The 26,719-nt window shown below is 37.3% G+C and overlaps 1 protein-coding gene across 21 annotated transcripts in view; it reads right to left on the minus strand.

The window, feature by feature from the left end:
• Positions 1-26,719, minus strand: part of CDC42BPA (CDC42 binding protein kinase alpha) — a 298,329-nt gene that overhangs the window by 77,557 nt on the left and 194,053 nt on the right. For 14 of the 21 annotated variants that reach the window (XM_004013639.6, XM_012187157.5, XM_042257162.2 and 11 more), the window contains 4 exons: positions 25,292-25,534; positions 24,931-25,041; positions 12,062-12,309; positions 6,231-6,336 (listed from right to left, as the gene is read on the minus strand). In XM_004013639.6, coding sequence (XP_004013688.2) covers positions 6,231-6,336; positions 12,062-12,309; positions 24,931-25,041; positions 25,292-25,534 — 708 coding nt within the window. The remainder of the gene's footprint in view (positions 1-6,230; positions 6,337-12,061; positions 12,310-24,930; positions 25,042-25,291; positions 25,535-26,719) is intronic. The other 7 variants (XM_004013640.6, XM_060396358.1, XM_060396357.1 and 4 more) reach the window with 1 other exon arrangement.

A 26,719-nucleotide genomic window follows, 5' to 3' on the forward strand; every position in this document is an offset into this window, starting at 1 on the left:
TTCACTGGATCACAAAGAAAGCAGGTGAATTTCAGAAAAATATCTACTTCTGTTTCATTGATTACTCTAAAGCCTGTGACTGTGTGGATCACAACAGACTGTGGGAAATTCTTAGAGAGATGGGTGTAACAGACCACCTTACCTGTCTCTTGAGACACCTGTATGTGCGTCAGGAAGCAACAGTTAGAGCTAGACATGGCACAACATACTGGTTCCAAATTGGAAAAGGAGTAAAAGCCTATATATTGTCACCCTTATTTATGCACAGCTTACATATGTACTTCTCTGCATCGTACATCACACAAAATGCCAGGCTGGATGAATCACAAGCTGGAATCAAGACTGCTGGGAGAAATATCAACAACCTCAGATATGCAGATGATACCACTCTAATAGCACAAAGTGAAGAGGAACTAAAGAGACTCTTATGAGGCTGAAAGAGGAGAGTGAAAAACCTGGCTTGAAACTCAACAGGAAAAAACTAAGATTATGGCCTCTGGTCCTATCACTGCATGGCAAACAGAAGGGGAAAAAGTAGAAGTAGTGACATATTTTATTTTCTTGGGCTCCAATTTCACTGTGGACAGTGACTGCAGCCATGAAGTTAAAAGATGCTTGCTCCTTGGAAGGAAGGTTATGACTAACCTAGACAGCATATTAAAAAGCAGAGACATCACCTTGCTGACAAAGATCCATATAGTTAAAGCTACGGTTTTTCCAGTAGTCATGTACGGATGTGAAAGTTGGACCATAAAGAAGACTGAGCACTGAAGAAGTGATGTTTTTGAATTGTGCAACTAGAGAAGACTCTCGAGAGTCCCTTTGACTGCAAGATCAAACCAGTTAATCCTAAAGGAAATCAACCCTGAATATTCATTGTAAGGACTGATGTTGAAACTGAAGCTCCAATACTTTGGTCATATGATACGAAGAGCCAACTCACTGAAAAAGACCCTGATGCTGGGAAAGATTGAGGGCAAGAGGGGAAGCGGGTGGTAAAGGATGAGATGGTTAAATAGTATCACCAATTCAATGGACTTAAATGTGAGCAAACTCTGCGAGATAGCAGAGAATAGAGAAGCCTGGCATGCTGCAGTCCATGGGGTTGCAAAGAGCTGAACAGGACTTAGTGGCTAAAGAACAACAAAGTATTCAATTTCATACATACCAATATATACCACATCTTCTTTAACTATTCATTTGTTGATGGACATTTAGGTTGCTTCCATATCTTGCCTACTGTGAATAGCACTGCTATGAACACGGAGGTACATTACCTTTTCAAATTTGAGTTTCTCCAGATGTATGTTCAGGAGTGGGATTGCTAGATTGTATGCTAATTCTATTTTTAGTTTTTTAAGAAACCTCCATCCTGTTTCCCATAGTGCCTGCAACTGTCTACATTCCCACTAACACTGTAGGAAGGTCCCCTTTCACCACATACTCTCCAGCATTTATTCTTTGTAGACTCTTTGATGATGGTCATTCTGACTGGTGTGAGGTGGTATCTCATTGTAGTTTTCACTTGCATTTTCTCTAATAATTGGCAGTGTTGGGCATCTTTTCATGTGTGTAATATTTTCTATGGAGAAATGTCTATTTAGGTCTTCTGACCATTTTTTGATTGGGTTTGTTTTTGTTATTGAGTTATCTGAGCTGTTTGTATATTTTGGAAATTAAGCCCTTGCTGGTTGCATCATTTGCAAATATTTCTTTCCCAGTCCACAAGTTGTCTTTTCATTTTATTTATGGTCTTCTTTGCTGTGCAAAAGCTTCTAAGTTTAATTAGGTACCATTTGCTTATTTTTGCTTTTATTTCTATTGCTTTGGGGGACAGACCTAAGAAACTACTGCTATGATTTACATCATAGAATATTTTTCCTATGTTCTCTTCTAGGAGTTTTATAGTATCATGTCTCACATTTATTTTTTCCCCCATTCAATTTCCTTGGCACTTTTGCTGAAAATCAATCAACTATAAATATGACATCTTATTTTTGGACTCTACTCTCTTTCGTTATATCAAGGTTGTTGTTCAGTTGCTCAGTTGTGTCTGACTCTTTGCAACTCCATGGACAGCAGCATACCAGGCTTCCCTGTCCTTCACCATCACCCAGAGCTTGCTCAAACTCATGTCCATTGAGTCAGTGATGCCATCCAACCATCTCATCCTGTGTCGTCCCCTTCTCCTCCTGCCCTCAGTCCTTCACAGCATCAGGGTCTTTTCCAACTGGTTGGCTCTTTGCAGCAGGTGGCCAAAGTACTGGAGCTTCAGTTTCAGCATCAGTCCTTCCAATGAATATTCAGAGTTGATTTCCTTTAGTAATATTTTGATTACTGTAGATTTAGAGTAAGTTTCAAACTTTGGTAGTATAAACTCTTCAACTTTTATACCTACTCCGTGAAATATTTTTGATCTTTTTGTATACCCATATACATTTAAGAATAAGCCTGTCACTTCTAACAAAAAAGCCTATATAATCTTTATAGGGACTTCCTTGAATCTACAGATTAGAGAACTGCAGTCCTAACAATACACAGTATCTCTCTCCATTTATTTAGACATTCTTTAATTTAACTCAGCAATGTTTTGCATTTGTCTTCCTTGGCACCCCACTCCAGTGCTCTTGCCTGGAGAATCCCATGGACGGAAGAGCCTGGAAGGCTGCAGTCCATGGGGTTGCTGACGGTCGGACACGACTGAGCGACTGCACTTTCACTTTTCACTTTCTTGCATTGGAGAAGGAAATGGCAACCCACTCCAGTGTTCTTGCCTGGAGAATCCCAGGTATGGGGGAGCCTGGTGGGCTGCTGTCTATGGGGTTGCACAGAGTCAGACATGACTGAAGTGACAGCAGTAGCAGTTTTCTCTGGGAACTCTGAAATTACTATTTTCGATAACTGTGTCCACTATGAAACTATTTTTTTTTTTTTTTTGGAGAGGATGCATCAATCTCTTGATGTTAACATACCCAGAGGTATACCAGCTGTTTTTGAGAATGTTTTTTGCAGATGTAGTGTCTTCACTAATTCCCACAACACATCATTTTTTGATCGCCATTGCTTTTGACAGCCCATCCAAATGATTTGTGGTTGGGGTTTCAGCTGGAGATTTGCAAGAAGAGGAAGAAATACAGATTTTTGCACTGTCATGTTACAATAGTTACAAGTACTCTCAAATAGATTTGTTTAGTATTTGTCAGAAAAAGCTAGTTTTTTCATTCTTACTAAACAAAAGCATGGGCTCTGGAGCCAGACTACCTGTGTTCTAATCCCATTCTGCCATCCCCTAGTTGTGAGATTAGTAGAGTAGCTTAACCTCCTTTTTGCCTCAGTATCTGTAAAATGCTAAGAAAAATAGGGTATACCTGAAAGATTTATTGTAAGGATTAAATGATTCATATAAAGTAAATTAGGAGGGTAAAAAGTAAACTTTACCTAAGTATTGGCTCATTTTGCATATTTGAGAATACGATTTTACTATTTGTGAACTGACGTATTTGGTTTATGATATTATAAGACTACCTAGGATATGGAAGAGTGCTCATGTTTTAAGTGAAAAGGCAGATTAGAAAATATAATGTATATATGACTGAAATTATGTAATAAAATGTGTACCAACCAACAGAACCTGGAAAGGAACATATAGAAGTAAAATAGCTGTTTCAGGTTGATGAAATCATAGGTAACTTCTATGTTGAATATTTCCCATACTTTGTATAAGTTTGATTTTACTCAAACTAATTATTTAAAAACAAGATACAAATGATCATCTTTTCTCACTGGAAACCATTTACTTCCACTGCTTGGCACAGATGGCGATTTTACTTGCGATAAGTTACCTTTAATAGAAACTTTGAATACAGACTTCTGAAAATATCAATAAGGTTTTTTCTACTTAATTTTTATTTTTGAAGTTAAAAAACCTGACTGTGAGAATCTACTAGTTATCCAAGTTTCAAAATTAACACACTAATTGCTTTTTGGTTTCTATATCTGAAGTTGGGTGAGAAGGAATTCGGTTCTCTTCCAGCTGGGACAGCTGGTGTACCAATGGCAAAGGTATTCTTTGGTTATTTCTCTTGGGGAAAATATTCCATGTAATCAAACAAACAAAAAATAAATAAATTGAAAGAAAGTGAAAATATGCAGTGGGCTGAGTAAGAAGCAGAAAGACAAGTAAAACTAAATACAAGGAGCAAAAATAGAGAAGAGGTTCAAACAGGAGACCCAGATCCTCCCCTAATTCTCAAGGAACAAATATTTCCTTGTTATCATTTATCATCGAATGCTCTCCAACCATTATGATTTGCTGTCAAAGTTCTACTCAAATTCTCTTTCATATCTTTCAATTTAGCAAGACAAGGTAATGCTCTATTTTTTATAAAATTAGGAGATAGGTTTTTATCTTTCAGATCTCATCAAAATCAAGAGTATTGTTTAAAAATTATTTCTAAAGACGTGTTTCTGGTAAGCTCACCAGAACATTATGGTTAATCACGAAATAAAGCCAAGGGGTGAATACAAAATTTGATCTGTACTCAATCTGATTATATCACAAGTCAATTTTTCTTCAACTATAATACCATCTTTTACTAGGTAATTTGCTTAGAAATTCTATATGAAGCAGCCTTCTAGACTTAAATTATATTTCTTACCTCAAGATAACTCTTAACAGAATCTTAAAATTCTGTCTTATAGACAAAAATGATGCTCAATTTTGCAGTCATATGATATAAGTCCATTCAATAACAATTATGTGACTTACTTGGATAAAGTTTAAATAATACTAGTTTTTAAGATGTTTTACTTTTGGTTGCACTGTGTCTTCGTTGCTGTGTGCGGGCTTTCTCTAGTTGCGGGGAACAGGGGTTCTCTCCGTGTGGTGTGCAGGCTTCACACTGCAGTGACTTCTCTAGTTGTGGAGCTGGGGTTGTAAGTGTGAGGGCTTCAGTAACTGTGACTCGGCGGCCCTAGAGCACACAGGCTTCAGCAGTTGTGACTCACGGACTCTAGAACATGGGCTCGTTAGCTGTGGTGCACACACCTAGCTGCTCCACAGCATGTGGAATCTTCCTGGACCAGGGATCGAACCTGTGTCGCCTGCGTTGGCAGGTGGATTCTTATCCACTGAACCACCAGGGAAGCGTTATTAGTTTTATTTTAGTGGAATTAACTAACAGCTCTTCAATAATGTTCACACCATATTCATAGTCTAAAATAACTTATACTACTTAGTATTTGGTCATTTTCCAGTGTTTGTATGCATCAGCTTTGCAAGCACAAAATAAACTAACAGAGTTCTTTCTCAAGTGGCTTGCAACCAAACAAGCAAAGTCATTTTTAAATGCTTACAAAGTTGAATAATCATGGGAAAAATAGTGAGAGAAATGAAAATAAATATGGAATATATTGGAAATTAAGATAGAATGAAGAGTTTCTTTTTTTGTGTGATTATTTAGCCATTGTCTTTCAATCTGTTGTTGAAATGACTAATTAAACATAATACTTTGGAAAATATTAGAACTCATTATACAGGACAATTATCCAAACCTTATTTATAAGTAAGTACAACCATTAAAATTGCAGATTAACATTAGGATTTCTCAGATGTTAACAAATCACACAAGAAATGCAGAATGATGACAATTTAAGAAATCTGAGATACTAAATGGAAAAAGATTCCTTTAAGTATCTGAAATTTTGTTCATAAATCTAGTTGTAATCTAGGTTTAGTCTATGGTTCAGGCCTTTGTTTGTGCTATAGGTTTTAGACAGAGTTGGTTTCTTTGGCTTCTTACATACCAATGGTATTATTTCTAGCTGTTATCAGTTCTCCATCATGAATAGGATCAGAATTGTCAAAACTTCTCTAGTTTGGCTTAATTGTTCCTGTACTTGCCAAAGGCAGGCCCTAACTTAGCTAGCCGTGACATTATAAGTGATGAATTTGAAAGAAAAGAGTAAAAGAGATGGAAAGTGAGACAAAGAACAAGGGCTCAAAAAATACTGGGACGAAGAACAAGACAAGGTGAGGCAAGTCCTTTCTCCAGAAGACTCCTGTAAAGATTGGTAAAATGAAACATTGGCTCTTCACAGAAGCAGTCTTTGATATAAGGAGAAATATTTAAAAAAAAGTATATCAAATATAAAATTATATCTACAACTACTATGGCAGTATTGAATATCTAGCATATGTCAACAAACATAAATGAGATTGAATCACTCACCTTATCAAGCTCACTTGTCAGTTTTTTATTTTCTTCAGTTAGTAACACTTTTTCTCGTTCATACTGTTGCTTGAATTCATTTTCAAATTCTTCCCTTTCACTTTGACTAATACAATTCAAAATATGCAAGAAAAAAAGGAGTTGAATTAAAACTAAAATAATGGTATTGTATCATATGCTCTATTCTGAAAAACCACTATATCTCAATTGCTCCAAATCCTGATCCTTTCCCTTAAAATGAAGAAATCTCAATCATTTCCTTTTAATTAATAAATAGATTTGTCTGCTTAATAACATTTATTTTGTTGTTCATTTGAAAATCTGAGGAAGACATCCTGATTATGCTCACCTTATCTGGCTGTGTATATGCTAGGAAGTATGGGAACATAAGGAAGCAAGGGGAAAAGGAGGATACAGGGACCACAATATGATTCTACACTCGGGTCTAGATTGCATAGAAAATTCAAGAAAACTCGAATTATACTACCAACAGTTCTCTCAACACACTCAGGCCATCCTTCCCTAATTCCTTCTTTCCTTATTCCCTACGTACCTACCAATCTACATGTATATACATATAACACATTAAATGTTATAAAACTTGTTTAGTTCTGGGGGACAGAACTGATTAACCCTTAGAGGTAAACACAATTCTAACAAACTTTTTAAAAACCTCCCTTTCACTTTCATGCTTTGGGGAAGGAAATGGCAACCCACTCCAGTGTTCTTGCCTGGAGAATCCCAGGGATGGGGGAGCCTGTGGGCTTCTGTCTATGGGGTCACACAGAGTCGGACACGACTGAAGTGACTTAGTAGCAGCAGCAGCAAGGGAGACAGGGGAATCAGTTTTTGAATACTGAATTGAAGTGTAGAGAAGAGCCTTATCTCTACTGCAGTTTGATGGAGAAAGTTGGTTAGTAGTGAATAAATTTCAAAGTGAAGTAGTTCTGGATAATTCTATAATTGCTTCCAAGTCAACAAAGAACATAAATAATGGTTGATTTAAAAATGTAATCTTAAAAATCCCTTTATCACTAAATTATTGAATATAAATTAAATTATAATTAAATGATTAACTTCTAGGAAAATAAACATTTTGTGTCCAAGCAAATGTATCACTTTATTATCTACAATCAAACTGTGAAATTCAGTTATGTTTAGAATCCTTCTAGATTCAGAAGCAACAAAAACAACAACTTAAAAAAATATGAAAAACTACAAAGATGCATTCTTTCAGAAATATAAGTAGATGAAAGTAAATTGAGTAAAATTTCTATAAAGGGCTTCTCTGGAGGCTCAGTGGTAAAGAATATGCCTGCCAACGCATGAGACATAGATTTGATTTCTGGTCTGGGAAGATCCCACATGCCTCAGAGCAACTGAGCCCACGCACCACAACTACTGAGCCTGTGCTCTGGAACCTGGAAGCCACAGCTACTGGACCCACGTGCTGCAACTACTGAAGTCCAAAGGCTCTAGAGTCTGTCCTTGGCAACAAGAGAAGCCACTGCAAGGAGAAACCCTCACATTGCAACTAGAGAGTATCTTCTGCTCACCGCAACTACAGAAAAGTCTGCACGGCAATGAAGACCCAGCACAGCCAAAAACATTTTTTCTATATGAAACCATTTTTGTTTTTTCCTATTAGCATTAAACATAAGTCTCTGCCATACTTAAACAAAAAAGGAAGTGAAAGTGTTACTCAGTCATATCCAACTCTTTTAGATCCCATGGACTGTAGCCAACCAGGCTCCTCTGTCCATGGAATTCTCCAAGCAAGAATACTAGAGCAGGTTACCAGTCCTTTCTCCAGGGAATCTTCCTGATCCAGGGATCGAACTCGCATTTACTGCATTGCAGGCAGATTCTTTACTGTCTGAGCCAATGTGCTGAGGGTCTACTATGGATGGCAGTGGTTTAGTCGCCCAGTTGTGTCTGACTCTTGCAACTGCATGGACTGTAACCCACCAGACTCCTCCATCCATGGAATTTCCCAGGCAAGAATACTAGAGTGGGTTGCCATTTCCTTCTCTAGGGGATCTTCCCAACCTGGGGAGTGAACCCAGGTCTCCTGCTTTGCAGGCAGTCCCTTGCATTGCAGGCAGATTCTGTACCAACGTAGCCACTTTCCTGGTCTTCCTGTTCACTGGCAACCACCTTGAAATCTTGAGAGACTGCCATATTCACTTAACTCCTTGCCTAATTTTTCCTCCCTGTGCCAAAATCTGGCTTCTGCTGTCATCACCAAAAAAAAAAAAAAAAAAAAAAAATGCTGTCTCAAACCTATTGTTCCAACTGTTACTATATCCAATCTACCGGCTACCTTTGACACTGTCCCCAATTCCCTCTCCTGAAATGCAGTCTTCTCCTGGCTCCAGTGATGCCCACTCTCCTGATTTCTGCCTACATTTTGACTTTGTAGCTGTCTTTGTGAGCCCCCGCCATCCCCTCTTTCCTCCGCATAAATGACGATACTCTCAGGTATTCTGTCTCAGGTGCTCAACTTTTCCTTACATGTTCTTCTGAGCTACGGCATCTATTTTATTACCTGATTTCAATGATCATCTATTATGCTGAATTTACATCTGAATCTACATTGGAGATGAATTAGAACTAATTAAACTACTTCAATCTACACTGGAGAAGGAAATGGCAACCCACTCTAGTATTCTTGCCTGGAGAATCCCATGGACAAAGGAGCCTAGCAGGCTACAGTTCATGGGTTTGCAAGAGTTGGACATGACTTAGCGACTAAACCACCACTACACTGGAAGCTTTTCTGGGTTTCAAATTGTCGACTTGATATCTCCTCAAAATTGTCTCCTAAGCACCTCCAATTCAACATGCCCAACCCTAATAACAGATAATCAAGTTACCACCAACCCCACCTTCCTTTCCCTATAACCATATATTCAACTTACTCTTCTCTTACTATAGGAAAAAACATAGCTAAGGTCAACCTCTTTGCTTATGTGCCTGCTCAAGTACACTTTTTCCCTCTCTGTCTGAATCATCTACTGGGTACTTTCTACCAGATTACAAGCATGGTGTTATTTTTGAGATAAATTTCTCCTCCAATTATTATTTCAGCTTTCACTACTTCTTGTTCTTGCAATGAAAGACTTCCAATAATAACAGTGTTATCTATACCCTGTCTCCAAACACTCTCCTTCAAGTCTTCAGATCCATTAGCGGTTTTTTGGCCACTGAAATTGTTCTTATCAAAGTCACCAATGACCTTCATATTTGATTCAGACCTCATCTAATTTGACATGCAGACAGATTTGATACACATTCATCCTAACATCAAATCTGGGCACCAAACTTGCCTGGTCTTCTTCCTATCATTCTTCCTGGCTCTTTCTTATCCACTTTGCTGTTTCTTCCTCATTTCCCAGCTTCTAAAGATTGGAGCTCCAGGGTACAGTCCGAGAACTTCTTTTTCATCCATATTCATTCACTAAGTGATCTCATATAGTCTCACCCCTTTTGATATCGTGGGAGTGATAGATACCCCCAGGATTTATTTCCAGCCCTGAAATCCAGACTTGTTTATATGATGACCTATTAGACATTTCCACCTGTATGTCTAAAAAGCATCTCACACATAATTTGTATAAAATGAGCTTCTGATATTCTCATCCCAAACTTACTTCTTTTGTAGTCTTCCTCTCTAAATGGTAACTATATTCTCTTAATTGCTAAGACCCCAAACTGTAGTATCACCCTTGATTTTTCCTCTTTCTCTCTTATCCATATCTAGTCTATCAGCAACTGTCATTATCTTTATCTTTTCTGCCACCAATCTAGGCTCAAGCCACCATCATCTTTCGCCTAGATTACTACAACAGCCTTCTAAATGGTTTCCCTGCCTTTTCCTTTATCTAGTTCAGACTTTTCTCAAACTAGCCATCAGAGTAACCCTTTTAAGTCAGGTTTTGTCCATTTTCCACTCACTATCCTGCAATGCTTCCCTGCCATGGTTTTGAAAGGGAAAGTGAAAGTCACTTAGTCGTGTCTGACTCTTTGCGACCCCATGGACTATACGGTCCATGGAATTCTCCAGGCCAAGATACTGGAGTCGGTAGCCTTTCCCTTCTCCAGAGAGGATCTTCCCAACCAGGGACTGAACCCAGGTCTCTCACATTGCAGGCAGATTCTTTACCAGCGGAGTCACAAGAGAAGCCTGCCATGGTTTTACTGTGAGTAAGTAATTGTAAGTCACTGAAAATGACTTATAAAACCTTACATGATCTGGCCCCCATTACCTCTCATACATATCTCTCACTATTCTTTCCCCTTAACTCTGTTTTATCTACATTGGCCTCGTTTTTAGTATTATTATTTTAATAGACTTTGTTTTTTCGAGTGGTCTTAAGTTCATAGCAATACTGAAAGGAAATACAGAGATTGCCCATATATTCAGAGTGGTGTGTTTGTTACTATTAATGGATCTACATTAGACACATCATTATTACTAAAACTGTACAATTTATATTAGGTTGTATAGTGACATTATAGTTTTACTGTCCAAGAAATCCTCTGTACCCTGCATATTCTCCTTCCAACCCCTGCAACCACTGATCTTTTTACCATCTCAACAGACTTGTTCTTAATGTAAAATGTTCTTCTCATACATATGTAAGGACCCACTTTCTTTGGTCCTTACTGAGAAATCACCTTCTCAGTATAATTTTTCCTGGCTATCATGTGTATGTGTGTGTACAATTTAATTCTCACCCTAATGCTTCACAGTTCCCATCTTCTGCCTTACTTTTTGTTCTTGGACTTAATAATTATCTAACATATTCTGTATTTTTCTTATTTTGTTTATATTTTATTTATAGTCTTTCACCATAACTAAAGGAAAGCTCCATAAGGACAGAGAATTTTTGTCTGTTCACTGCTATGTCCCCAGGGGCTATAACAGTGCTTTCACAGAGCAGGTTCTAAAAGAATTGGTTGAATGAATGGACCAAACTGAATTTAACTCAAGCTGCCAATATAAGTTGAGAATGACAATAACATACATTTAGCTCCCTAAAACCTAGAAACTTGAGTATCACTGATAAATTCTTCTGCTTCTCATTTCTCATATCTGGTCACTACGTCCTCCAGGTTCTGTCTTCTCAGTAGACTTTCTGAGTTCATACGCCTTTCTCCATCTTCGCTGTCATACCTAAGGTCCAGGCACCTCATCTCTCATGGATAGATTCCTGTCTACAGTCTGCTTCTTTTAATCTACACAGTAATAAGAGTGATCTTTCGAAAATATAATCATGATATTTTTCTTCACTAGTTTTAGGATAAAGTTTAAATTCCTTACATTCCTGCATGATCTTGCCTCTATTTTCCTTTCCAGTCTCATTTCTTAACACTCATCTTTATTTTTACGCCTCCACCATAATGAACACCTTTCATTTTCTAAATGTCTCATTGCTACCCTTTTCCTATAGATCTCGGCAAATTCTACTAAACTTTGCCTGGACACTCTTCCACAGCTATATATTTCTTATATCCTTGGTCTGAACTCAGAAATAATTTTTGTTCAAAAAACCCAGACACACCAAAGAAACATTTGAAAAAAAAAAGAAATAATAAACAACAACAACAAAAACCCAAGCAGCAAAGTCACCTTTTGTGTCTCTTCTACAAGTGTTCCTATACTTCCCATTTGCTTTCCTATGATGCTGTGATATAATCTTCTATTTACCAATCTTGACTTTGCTCTTCTTGAGGACTAGACTGTATTTACTGCCTATGTTACTTCAATCCTTGACACCAAACAGGTATTCAACAAATAATTATTAGAGGAGTAAATAACTTCTTACCTCTCTCTCCTGTTTTTTTCCAATTTGTCTTTCAAAATCATAATTTCTTTGTTGAGAGCAAGTTGTTGGCCTTCTGAATCATGTAGTTCTTTCTTCAGATTTTTAATTTCATTTGCATGTATTCCTTCTCTCTTGGACAATTCTTCTTCATAAAAGATACTTTTCTTTTCCAAATCAGTCTTTAGTTTGGTTATTTCTTGCTGATGTTCTATGCTGCATACTCCTGGTGAATAACTAATTTGTTTTTGCTATGGAAGTAATAATACAAGATTAGTTAATTTATAAGAATAATAAAATATCAAATAATAACTATAATACAAAGGCCTGTTCATGGAAACGAATATTATTTTTGCATATTATTATATAGACTAATACTTTATTAAGGCTGTTAACTTTCGTCTGCCATATGTTACTAATATTTTTCTACGTGTGTATTCCTTTATTGTTGTATTCTAGTCTCCTTCACACCAGGATTAAATATTTATCTATATTTCTAATGGTACTTATATAATCATTTGTTTTACATTTAAATTTCTAATTTATATATAACATTGTTTGTGTATGTTAGGGGAAAATCTAACTGCATCCTGTTTCTGATGTGAAACTAATAAAATGTTATAAACACTTTTGTGTCTTTAACAGAGTAAACTGGGGGAGAGGTGGTAGAGCTAGAATGCACAAAAAGAAACGGGAGAAGGATTCTGCAATAGTCCAAGGAGAAATGACAAAGGTCCAATCTAACATCTCTGTAGCCATTCTAGGAAAAAAATGACACAATTCTTTGCATTTAGGTAGGGTAGTAAGAAGGAGAAATTTGGTTGAAAGCCATCTTTTTTAGAAATTAGGTTGAAATATACTCTTGGTATCAAAGAGAAAGGAAAATGTAAAGTCCAACGGCTCTTCCAAGTAGTGCTTAAGGTAAGCAGAAGCATACAGTCAAAGGTTACGACTATAAGATTTCCTGAGTTTTGTACCTTTTCTATTTTGTTATATGCAACTTTCCCAGATGATCCACAATAAAACTTTTAGAATCCAAAGAACCTTTGAGATTATACTTAGTGACAACAAGGAATCAAAATCTAGAGGGTAGTGCGTTCTTCTTTTGAAGTCTGTATTAAGGGTAGGGACATATCCCGGAGTAGAAGGGCATGCACTCATCTTCCTGACAGAAGGAAGATGCTGCTCAACAGCCATCAACAGGAGAATGCTGGACCCACCAGAAAAAGACACCCCACGTCCAAAGGCAAAAGAGAAGCTACAGCAAGATGATAGCAGGGGGACCATAAAGACGACGGAGCACTGAAGGACTGACACTTTTGAACTGTGGTGTGGGAAAAGACTCTTGAGAGTTCTCTAGATTGTAAGGAGACCCAACCAGTCAATCCTAAAGGAAATCAACCCTGAATAGTCATTGGAAGGACTGATGCTGAAGCTTCAATACTTGGGCCACCTGATGTGAAGAGCTGACTCATTAGAAAAGACCCTGATGTTGAGAAAAATTGAAGGCAGGAGGAGAAGGGAAAAACAAAGATGGTTGGATGGCATCACCAACTCAATGGACATGAGTGTGAGCAAGCTTCGGGAGTTGGTGATGGACAGAGAGGCCTGACATGCTGCAGTCCATGGGGTCGCTAACAGTCAGACACGACTGAGCAAATGAACTGACTGACTGAGGAGTGTTAATAATTTTATGTTTCACATCTAAGTCTGTGATCTATTTTAAGTGAATTTTTGTGAAGGGTGTAAGTTCTATTTATAGATTTTTTTTTTTTTTTTTGGTATGCACCGTCTGGTTATTCTAAACCATTTGTTAAAAAGAACATCTTTACTCCGTTGCATTGCCTTTGTTTACTTTGTCCACAAAGGTCTGTCTAGTCAAGGCTATGGTTTTTCCAGCAGTCATGTATGGATGTGAGAGTTGGACTATAAAGAAAGCTGAGTGCAGAAGAATTGATGTTTTTGAACTGTGGTGTTGGAGAAGACTCTTGAGAGTCCCTTGGACTGCAAGGAGATCCAACCAGTCCATCCTAAAGGAGATCAGTCCTGGGTGTTCATTGGAAGGACTGATGTTGAAGCTGAAACTCCAATACTTTGGCCACCTGATGCGAAGAGCTGACTCATTTGAAAAGACCCTGATGCTGGGAAAGATTGAGGGTAGGAGGAGAAGGGGGCGACAGAGGATGAGATGGTTGGATGGCATCACCAACTCAATGGACATGGGTTTGGGTAGACTCCAGCAGTTGGTGATGAACAGGGTGGCCTGGCGTGCTGCATTTCATGGGGTCACAAAGAGTCAGACACAACTGAGCGACTGAACTTTTCATAGATGCTGTACCTATATATTTTCTTGTCAATACCATACTGTCTTGATTACTGCAGCCTGATATAAATCTTGAAGTCAATATTTCAACTGTGCTCTTTTCCTTCACTATTGTGTTGGCTATTTGGGGTCTTTGCCTCTCCATTGAAGCTTCAGGCTTAATTGGTTGATATCCACAAAAGAACTTGCTGAAATTTTGACTTACATTGCAATAAATCTATAATTGAAAGCAGGAAGAACTGACATCTTGATAATACTGAGTCTTCCTGTCCATGAAAATGGAATATCTCTTCATTTATGTAGTTCTTCTTTGATTTATTTCATTAGAGCTTTTTAGTTTTCCCCATACAGATCTTAAGCATATTTTGTTATACTTATATTTCAGTATTTCATTTTTGTAGGTGCTAATATTAATAGAATTCAGTTTTAAATTTCAAATTCCATTATTCATGGTTAGTATATAAAGAAGTGACCAACCTTTGCATATTAATCTTGTACCTGCAACCTTGCTATAAATGCCTTATTAGTTCCAGGATATTTTTGTTAATTTCTTTGATTCTCTACATAGACAATCATATCATCTGCTAACCAAGATAGTTTTATGTCATCCTTCCCGATCTGGATACCTTTTTTATTTTATTTTCTTGTCTTACTGCACTAGCTAGGACATACAGTATGACGTTGAAAAGGAGTCGTGAGAGGAAAAATCTTTGTTTTCTTCTTGATCTTAGTGAAAATTTTCAAGCTTCATTAAATATCATGTTATCTGTAGGTTTTTTGATAGATAATTTGTCAAGTTGAGTAGTCCCCCCATCCCTAGTTTACTGAGTTTTTATCATGAATGGGTACCAGAGTTTGTCAGATGTTTTTTCTGTAGCTTCTGATATAGTCATGTGATTTTTTATCAAATCAATGATGCATTACATTAACTGACTTTTAAAGGTTGAAGCAGCCTTGCATATATATATGGGATAAGAGCCCATTTGGTTGTGGTGTATAATTATTTTTATATATTGTTGGATTCAATTTGCTAATATTTTGTTGAGGACTTCTCCATCTATGTCTATGACGCATGTTAGTCTGTGGCTTTCTTTTCTTGTACTTTGTCTGGTTTTGGTATTAGTGTAATTCTGGTATCATAGAATGAGTTAGGAGGTATTTCCTCTAGTTCTATCTTCTGAAAGTGATTGTAGAGAATTGGTGTGATTTCTTCCTAAAATGTCTCGTATAATTCACCAGTGAACACATCTGGGCCTGATGCTTTCTGCTCTTGAAGGTTATTAATTATTGACTCAATTTCTTTAACAAGCAGAGCCTTTTCATATTATTTACTTCTTCTTAGTCTAGTTATGGCAGCTGTGTCTTTCAAGGAGTTGGTCCATTTCTGCTAGGTTATCAAATTTGTAGGCAAATAATTAATTGCCCATAGTATTTCTTTATTAGCATTTTAATGTACATGAGCTACAGAGTGATGTCCTGTCTTTCATTTCTGGTATTAGTGTTCTCTCTCTCTTTTCTTTTTATCTTTCTATGTGTTTTATTTTACAACCAAAGTTTAAAAATATAGCAGAAAGCACAGCAGGCAAAACATTGACTAAACATATTCTTTGCAAAAAATTTACCACAGAAAAGAAAAAAAATTTAAGGTAATTATAAGTATACAAAATGATGTAAGTTATACTGATAGGTAATTCCCCTTCTTTTCAAGTTTCCAGTGGAATTATTAAATTGATCTAAGGTTTTCAAATTTCTGAAACAAAATCTGGTCAAAAACCATAATAATAATATAATCAGACTCATCTCAATGCAAATTTAACATAAAAAATTTTAAACAAAACATTAACATTTGTAACCTACTGCTGTACTGAAATTCAACTATTATATGAGCAACTTATTCCCAGAATGTAAGAATACTTCATGCTAGAAAACTTATTATGATTTCTCTCAAATATAGATAAAGGGACCCCCCCCTTTTAGTATCCTAAGGTAGAAGCTAAGATGATTAATCTTAGATCTTTCTTTTCTAATATATGCATTCAATGCTACAAATTTCCCTCTAAGTACTGCTTGTACTACATCTGCCAAAGTTTGATAAGTTGTGCTTTCATTTTCATTCAGTTCAAAATAAAAATTTTTAAGTTTCTCATGAGATATTTTCTTTGACTCGTTTTATTTATAAGGGTGGTGCCTTACTCCCAAGTATTTTGGAATTTTCCAGCTATCTTTTCATTATTAACATCTAGTCTGATTCCACTGTGGTCTGAGAGCAGACAATGTATGATTCCTATTCTTTTAAAATATGTTAAGGATTTGTTATGGTATGGCTTAGAATGTGGTCTATCTTGGTGGATATCCCATGTAAGCTTGAGAAGAATGTGTATTCTGCTGTTGTTGATCTATAAAAGTGAAGTTGCTCAGTCGTGTCCAACTCTTTGCCATCCTGTGGACTGTAGCCCACCAGGCTCCTCTGTCCATGGGATTCTCCAGGCAAGAGTACTGGAGTGTGTTCTTCCTCCAGGGGAACTTTCAAACCCAGGGATCGAACCCAGGTCTCCTGCGTTGCAGGCAGACGCTTTACCTTCTGAGCCACCAGGGAAGCCCCATCAGTTCAGTTCAGTTCAGTTCAGTTCAGTCGCTCAGTCGTGTCCGACTCTTTGCAACCCTATGAATAGCAGCACGCCAGGCCTCCCTGTCCATCACCAACTCCCGGAGTTCATTCAAACTCATGTCCATCGAGTTGGTGATGCCATCCAGCCATCTCATCCTCTGTCATCCCCTTCTCCTCCTGTCCCCAATCCCTCCCAGCATCAGAGTCTTTTCCAATGAGTCAACTCTTCGCATGAGGTGGCCAAAGTATTGGAGTTTCAGCTTTAGCATCATTCCCTCCAAAGAACACCCAGGGCTGATCTCCTTCAGAATGGACTGGTGGGAAGCCCCATAGATGTCCTTATACCCATATGATTGATGATGATGTTGAATTCAGCTGTGTACTTACTGATTTTATACCTTCTGGATCTGTCGATTTCTGATAGAGGGGTGCTAAAGTTCCCAAGTATGACAGTGAATTTATCTCTTTTTAAAGTTCTGCACTTCTGTCAGTTTTTACCGCATGCATTTTGATGCTATATTGTTACACACATACACGTTAAGTATGCCAGGTCTTCTTGGTGACAAACAATGCCTTTCTTTACTTCTAAAAACTTTCCCCTCTCCGAATATCACCCTGTTTGAAATTAATATAGCTACTCCCACTTTCTTTTGATTAACGTTATCATAGTTTCATTAAAGTCTTTTATCTTATCCATCAGGGCTGTTTTCAATTCCTGGTCTGACCATTTCAACAACCCTGAGTCTGGTTCTGATGTTTGCTCTATTGTAACTGTTTTTTGGCTTTCAGTGTAATTTTTCATTGTTAGGTCACCATGCTGTACTGAGTAAAAGGAACTGCTGTAAATAGGCTCTTAGTAATGTGGTGGAAGTTGTGTGGAGAGGAGAAGTGTTCTGGAACTCTAAGATTAGATATCAGTATGTTATTGAGCCTGGGCTTCTGGCCTGTGAACTTAAGACAACCTTGTCAGCTACTCTCCCCCATTTACCTGTTTGGACAGGGTGACTACAGTGGGCTGGGCTGGGTTATTTCCCTTCTCTCAAGTTAGTTAGGTCTGATAAAACCTCAGCAAGTTAGGTTCTAGTTGAAGACACACTGTTAACAAGGACAGACTGCTCTGGTACATTTGACAACTGCTATCCCTATTGTTAGTACAAGGGGTATTTTCCTCTGACACTCACTGTAAAAACCTGGCAGAGCTCTAGGATGTAAAGCTGATGAAACCGTGAGGGCTCCCCAGTGATGAGGGTCCCCTGGAGTTTTTGTATCTCAGACTTGTCTGCGCTGAGCCACGAGCAATTTTTCAAGTACAGTTCATGCTTCCCTGCACTGCACTGCTTTCCTACAAGGGTTCCTGCTCTCCTAAGTTGTGATTTTTCTGATCTGCATGTCACTCTCTCCAACTTACAGGGTAGGAGTTCATTCTGTGATACTACTTTTCTTACACAGTGTCAGAATTTATTTTGGGGGGCTCCAAAATCACTGCAGATGGTGACTGCAGCCATGAAATTAAACAACGCTTACTCCTTGGAAGATAAGTTATGACCAACCTAGATAACATATTGAAAAGCAGAGACATTACTTTGCCAACAAAGGTCTGTCTAGTCAAGGCTATGGTTTTCCAGTGGTCATGTATGGATGTGAGAGTTGGACTGTGAAGAAAGCTGAGTGCTGATGAATTGATCCTTTTGAACTGTGGTGTTGGAAAAGACTCTTGAGAGTCCCTTGGACAGCAAGGAGATCCAACCAGTCCATTCTAAAGGAGATCAGTCCTGGGTGTTCTTTAGAAGGACTGATGCTGAAGCTGAAACTCCAGTACTTTGGCCACCTCATGTGAAGAGTTGACTCATTGGAAAAGACTCTGATGCTGGGAGGGATTGGGGGCAGGAGAAGGGGATGACAGAGGATAAGATGGCTGGATGGCATCACGGACTCGATGGACATGAGTTTGAGTGAACTCCGGCAGTTGGTGATAGACAGGGAGGCCTGGCGTGCTGCGATTCATGGGGTCGCAAAGAGTCGGACACGACTGAGGGACTGAACTGAATTGAACTGAACTGAACTCTTCTTTCAAGTCTAAGAACTGTTGATTTTTCAACTTGTTCAGCCTTTTACTTAGTATTAGAACAAAGTGGTGATTTCCAAAGTTCTTACACACTAGAATGGAAATTGGCAGTATTCTCTAAAGTTTTAAAATATGGGATCCTATGATCTGCAAATAGTTCTACCTCTTCATTCCCAGGTTGGATGACTTCTATTTCTTTTTCTTGTCTAATTCCTCTGGCTAGAACCACTAGCATAATGTTAAATTGCAATGGTGAAAATGGGCATCCTCGTCTCATTCCTAATCTAAGGGAAAATTTTTTTTAATCATTCATCATTGAGTATGATGTTAGCTGTGGGTTTTCCATAAATGCCTTTTCTCATGTTAAGTACATTCCATTCTATTCTTACTTTTCTGAGAGTTTTTATCAGGAAAGAGTGTTGCATTTTGTGAAATTAAGATGACCATGTGTTCCCCCTGCTCACTTTTGTTTCTTTTAATGTGATTTATTATATTGATTTATTTTCTTACATTTAACCACTCTTGCATTCCTGGGATAAACCCCACTTTGCCATGGTTTATAAGCTTTTTAATACAACTTTGGATTTGGTCTATTGGTATCTTGTTGAGAATTCATGTATCTATATTCATTAGGAATACTGGTCTGTAATTTTCTTCTTACATTATTCATGTGGTTTTGGGATTACAGCAGTGTTGGCCTTAGGGAATGAATTAGGAAGTGTTCCTTATTCTTATATTTTGTGGAAGAGTTTAAGAGGAATTGGTATTAATTCTTCCTTAAAAGTTTGGTTCAGTTCACTAGTGAACTTATCTGGTCCTGAGCTGGTTCATTCTCTTTGCCTGTTATAAGTCTGTTGCAACTTTATATTTTATCTTGCATTTAGATAATCTGCATGCTTCTCAATCTATCCATTTCATCTAGATTACTTTGTTGGCACAGAGTTGTTTATTCTCTTATAATCCTTCTGCTTTTTGATGACAGGTAGCAACATCCACTTTCACTTCTGATGTTAGTTACTTGCTTCCTCCATTCCTCCCTCTCTCTGTCAAGTCTAGTTAAAGGTTTGTCAATTTTGCTGATCTTTCAAAGAATCAACTTTGGTTTCATTCTCTTTATTATTGTCCTCTTCTCATTTTATTGAACTCTGCTCTAATCTTTATTTCCTTCCTGCTGCTAGCTTTGTTTCCTTTGCTCTTCTTTTTCTAGTTCTGTAAGATATAAAGTTAGGTTACTGATTTGAGATTCTTACTTTTTAATAGAAGCATTTATAGCTACACATTTGCCTCTGAGCACTGCCTCTGCTGCATCCTACGTGGTATTTTCATTTGATTAGCATTTTCTAATTTTCCTTGTGATTTCTTCACTTGACCCAGGGGTTGGTTAAGAGTGCCTTGCTTAATTGGCACATATTTTAACATCCAGTTTTCCTTATGATACTGATTTCTAGCTTCATTCTATGGTGAAATTGGAGTAGATACTTTGTGTGATTTCAGTCATTCTACATTTATTGAGATTTATTTTGTGGCCTAATATCTGATCTATCCTGGACAATGTGTCAATCGTACTCGAGAAGAATATGTATTCTGCTGTTGTTGGGAGGAGGGTTCAATATATGTGTTGTTAGACATCTGTATCCTTATTTATCTTCTGTCCATTTTTGGAAGTGGGGTGCTACAGTTTCTAACATTTACTCAAGAACTTTCTCTCTCTTCAATTCTATTGAAAAGTATTCTCAATGCAGTAAAGATTCGTATAACCTTTTAAACGGGCCAAAGTAAGTTTCAAAATTTACATGTATATACCTTTAAATCAAGACATTCCCACTTTTAGATTATCTTAAAGAAATATCTTAAAGAAATGATAATAATCCTAAAATATAATAATAATATCCTAAAATTATGATAATAATCATAGCTAACAATTACCGAGCCTTTACTTTGTGCCAGGCCATGGGCTAAGTATTTCGAACGTGTTAAATAATTTATTGGGTAGTTTTATTATTACCACAAATTTTTAAAAGATACAAGAGATTATGAGTGCTTGATCAGTAGGTTAGTATATGTGATTGGAAGTCTTCAATGCAGCAGTGACTAGTAAAGGAGGAAAAAAAAGGAAACAAGCAGATAGAATGGTACTGAGAATTAGAAAACCTGGGTTTAAATTGTACTCTGTCATTTAAGACTGTAAATCCTAAACTCTTCTGAGTTTCACTTTTCTCAAATGCAAATAATCTCTAAGATTTCTTCTGGTTTGCACCTTCTGATCCTGGTTTTTAACAAAAGCATCTAAAATAGTGCTGGAAACAAAGCCATCCCTGACTGAAAGTTATTTGAGATGGTAATGCAATGACTTCAAATACACTAATTCTGTTCTAGAAGTCTAGACTTTTACGGAAGAAATATTTCTAATTTAGAAAGCTAAACAAGACCAGGGAATCACAATTAATCAAAACAAAACAAGAGAAACCAATCCCCAAAGCAAGAAAAAAAAATCTAGTTCATACTTGTATTTAAAGCAGAGAAAACTTATTTGCAATCACTATTATTCAGTTTTCAGAGAAAAAGCAAGTTCTAGCCAATTCTACCACATCATTCACTCACTGATTTAACACACTTATTAAACAAGTATTAAAAATTTGGTCCTGTGCCAGGATAATAATATACCAGCCTATGCTTTCAATAAACTAAGTCATAGTTTAGATGGGGAGACATTTTGTGAATAAGTAATTATAATAAGAGCTATTGTAAATTTATTAACAAAATTCTAAAGCACCACAGAATACGGAATACTTAAACTTCCTCAGATGACATTCAACTTAATTCTTTTATTTGTTGAATGAATAAGATACTAGACTAGGCATGTAAGATACTAGACTAGGCATGTAAGGAGTATGTGGAGGTGGTGGCTGGCAGACAATGCTGAAGAAATGGGATATGCAAAGGTCAGAGTCAGGAAAAGGCAGATATCATATTCAGATTATAATTTAGCGTTATAGAAATATGATATCCATTTGATACTAATTCTCTCACTTTGACATACATAACATTATTATAGCTATTAGTAACTGAGCACATGCAATGTAGAAGCTTACATACATACATATATACTCCTTGTGTAAAACCAATGATATAGGGTTTTACAAATGAGAAAATTAAAGTCCAAAGAGACTAAATGTTTTGTCCAGCATTAAACAGCAAGTAACTGATGAGGCCAGGCTTTAAAACCAGATAGTCCAGCTCTAGAACTGGCACAAGGATTTCCCTTCCTAAGCACTTCTGTTGAGATGTTTCAGTTCAGTTGAGTTGCTCAATTGTGTCTGACTGTTTGCGACCCCATGGGCTGCAGCATGCCAGGCTTTCCTGTCCATCACCAACTCCCAGAGCCTACTCAAACTCATGTCCATCAATTTGGGATGCCATCCAACCATCTCATCCTCTGTCATCCCCTTCTCTTCCCACCTTCAACCTTTCCCAGCATCAGGGTCTTTCCCAAGGAGTCAGTTCTTCACATCAGGTGGCCAAAGTATTAGAGTTTCAGCTTCAACATCAGTCCTTCCAATGAATATTCAGGACTGATTTCCTTTAAGGGGGACTGGTTGGATTTCCTTGCTGTCCAAGGGACTCTCAAGAGTCTTCTCCAACACCACAGTGTTCAAAAGCATCAATTCTTCTGTGCTAGCTTTCTTTACAGTCCAACTCTCACATCCATTCATGACCACTGGAAAAACCATAGCTTTGACTAGACGGACCTTTGTTGATAAAGTAATGTCTCTGCTTTTTAATACGCTATCTAGGTTGGTCACAGCTTGTCCTCCAAGGGGCAAGCATCTTTTAATTTCATGGCTGCAGTCACCATCTGCAGTGATTTTGGAGCACAAAAACAAAGTCTCTCACTGTTTTCATTGGTTCCCCATATATTTGCCAAGAAGCGATGGGACCGCACGCCATCTTAGTTTTCTGAATGTTGGGCTTTAAGCCAAGTTCTTCACTGTCCTCTTTCACTTTCATCAAGAGGTTCTTTAGTTCTTCTTTACTTTCATAAGTGTGAAATTTCACCACTTTCATATGGTGAAAATGCCGTAAGGGTGGTGTCATCTGCATATCTGATATTTCTCCTGTCAATCTTGATTCCAGCTTATGCTTCATACAGATCTGAATTTCTCATGATGTACTCTGCATATAAGTTAAATAAGCAGGTGACAATATACAGCCTTGACGTACCCCTTTCCCTATCTGGAACCATTCTGCTGTTCCATGTCCAGTTCTAACTGTTGCTTGTTGACCTGCATACAGATTTCTCAGGAGGCAGATCAGGTGGTCTGGGATCACCATCTCTTTAAGAATTTTTCACAGTTTGTTGTGATCTACACAGTCAAAGCCTTTGGTGTCGTCAGTAAAGCAAAAATAGATGTTTTTCTGGAACTCTCATGCTTTTCTGATGATCCAGCGCATGTCAGCAATTTGATCTCTGGTTCCTCTGCCTTTTCTAAATCCAGCTTGACCGTCTGGAAGTTCATGGTTCACATACGGTTAAAGCCTGGCTTGGAGAATTTTGAGCATTATTTTGCTAGTGTGTGAGATGAGTGCAATTGTGTAGTAGTTTGAACATTCCTTGGCATGGCCTTTCTTTGGGATTGGAATGAAAACTGACCTTTTCCACTCCTGTGGCTACTGCTGAGTTTTCCAAATTTGCTGGCATATTGAGTGAAGCACTTTCACAGCATCATCTTTTAGGATTTGCAATAGCTCAACTGGAATTCCATCACCTTCACTATTTTTGTTTGTAGTGATGCTTCCTAAGGCCCACGTGACTTCACATTTCAGGATGTCTGGCTCTAGGTAAATGATCACACCATCACGGTTATCTGGGTCGTGAAGATGCTTTTTTGTATCATTCTTCTGTGTATTCTTGCCACCTCCTAACATCTTCTGCTTCTGTTAGGTCCATACTGTTTCTGTCCTTTGTTGTGCTCATCTTTGCATGAAATGTTCCCTTGATATCTCTAATTTTCTTGAAGAGATCTCTAGTCTTTCTCATTCTATTGTTTTCCTCTATTTCTTTGCATTGATTACTAAGGAAGGCTTTCTTATCTCTCCTTGCTGTTCTTGGAACTCTACATTCAGTTGGGTATATCTTTCCTTTTCTCCTTTGCCTTTAGCTTCTCTTCTTTTCTCAGCTATTTGTAAGGCCTCATCAGACAACCATTTTGCCTTTTTACATTTCTTTTTCTTGGGGATGGTCTTGATTACTGCCTCCTGTATGTCACGAACCTCTGTCCATAGTTCTTCAGGCACTCTGTGTATCAGCTTTAATCCCTTGAATCTATTTGTCACTTCCACTGTACACTCTTAAGGTATTTGATTTAGGTCATGCCTGAATGGTCTAGTGGTTTACCCTACTTTCTTCAATTTAAGTCTGTATCTGGCAATAAGGAGTTCATGATCTGAGCCTCAGTCAGCTCCCGGTCTTGTTTTTGCTGACTGTATAGAGCTTCTCTATCTTTGGCTGCAAACAATATAATCAATCTGATTTTGGTATTGACCATTTGGTGATGTCCATGTGTAGACAGGACAGAGGGTCTAAGACATCTAACCATGCCTCCCATGAGATTACGAATGTATCTCATCCAAGTATGCAGACCTTCATAAATTTTAACTCCTTCCTAACAGATTTCTCCATTAAACACAGTCTTCCCTTTCCTTGCAGCATGATTATGAAATCTACACCAGCTTCCTACTGATGAGAATTAAGAATACTATGTTTGAAGGATAACTAGTTTTTACTCCATACCAAAAGGAACACACGACTAGTAATCCTGTTAAGCATAAAGGGGAGAAATTTAATTCAACTTGATAAATATGAAATCAAAAGTTACCTTCAGTCCCTCTAGTTCATTCTCCAGTTGCTTAGAATAGTGCTCACTCTGTTCACGCAATTTCCTGTCTTTAGATGCTTCAGCAGCCACAGCTTCTGTACGAACTTCCAGCTTTTAAAGGAAAATGAAAAAAGCCAATTTCATGATTATAATTGTTTCTCTAATAAAATGTTTTCCCCACGAGAATTTACCTTGTAATACGGAGATAACTCAAATGTTGAAATTCATGTTAAATAACATTACCAAACTAAAAAAAACACTTTTTTCAAAAATTAAATGAAATATATATTATTTCACTAGTCTGAAAAAGCAGCTTTAATCACTACCCCATGGCCACTACAAAATTTGCCTGACTACTAACCTCTTTTTTGGCTCTTTCTGTTCTGCGCAGTTCTTGCCTTAAGCTTTCAACTTTTTGCATCACCAGGTCCACCTCTTCTTCCTTATCTCGGACATGGCGAGCAAGTTTCTGTTTTTGGGTGTGCAATTCTGTTAGCCGCTCATTGATCTCCATGAATTCCTGCATGGCCAGTTTCCTCTGACAGTGTGCGTCTTTCAGCTCTTTGGATTGGTTTTTTAATCGCTCACTAGCCTGGACTAGTTCCTACAGTTTTGTAAAAAGAATATAAGTTACCAATTCTGCAACCTAGGGACCAAATTTGGCCATCAAATTAGCTATCATGAAGCCATGAAGAGCCAAAATTATTCACCTTGGAATAAAATTAAAAGAAATGAATTACTTTTGAACAGATACTAGTAGCATGGTGCTCTGTTCGTATTCTCAATTTCTTATGCTAACATTCTAACTGCAAAGATTTAACCTGATTTACCTTAGTTTCAATAAATAAATAAAATGGTACAGAAATAAAAGATACAATGGTCAAAATAAAGATTTTGTGAAATGTAATGGCTATCTGTAAGGTTTAAAAAATTATATCAAATGATTACAAATGATAAAAACAAGGGTTATATTTGATGTGGGGGACTAACTCTTGGGCCAGCAGCAAAGAGAAAAGCTAAACTCTCTAATTAAACTGAGAAACTTAGAAGGGGCTAAAATAGACTTGGGTCAGTAGAATCACTTGCCTCCCAACAAAAAGAAAAGCAAATCTTCTTTGAGGAAAAGTGTCTCAATGAAATCTAGGGTATTTTTTTTTAAGAGCATACAAATATGAGCTCACAACCATAGATTACCCAAACACCCAAAGGGCAAACAACTATAAGCAAACATTACAAACAATAAAAATAAACCCCAATATATTTGGATATTAGAATTATCAGATACTAATATATTGCTATATATAAAATGAAGAAATGAAAGGAAATTATAAAAACAGGAGAATGACAAAAGACTAAAATGATCAGGCAAAAAGACTATTGAAGTTGTTTATAAAACAATTTTATAGAGCATTTAGAAGTGAAAAAAGTAAGAGAGGTTATAATCACAAATCTAGAAGAAATAAAAAAAGGTAAAAGGATGCAATGAAACATTTTATGCCAATAAACTTTTCAACTTGTGAAATGAACAAATTCCTACAAAACTATATTTATCAAAACTGTTTCAAGAAGAAATAGAATGCTTGAATAGTTCTATAACAATTAAAGTAACCAAACCAATAGCTAACAAAATTTCCTCATCCCCCCTCCAGCGTGAAAGAAATCTCCAGGCTCAGATGGTTTTACAGATGATTCCCAGTGTTTCAAGGAACAAAATGTTTCTCTTATACAAATTTTTCTAGAGAACAGAAAAAGAGGCAGTGCTACTCAGTGAATTCTATGAGACCAGTAT

The sequence above is a fragment of the Ovis aries genome, chromosome 12 (genome assembly GCF_016772045.2).
Source record: "Ovis aries strain OAR_USU_Benz2616 breed Rambouillet chromosome 12, ARS-UI_Ramb_v3.0, whole genome shotgun sequence".
Lineage (NCBI taxonomy): Eukaryota > Metazoa > Chordata > Mammalia > Artiodactyla > Bovidae > Ovis > Ovis aries.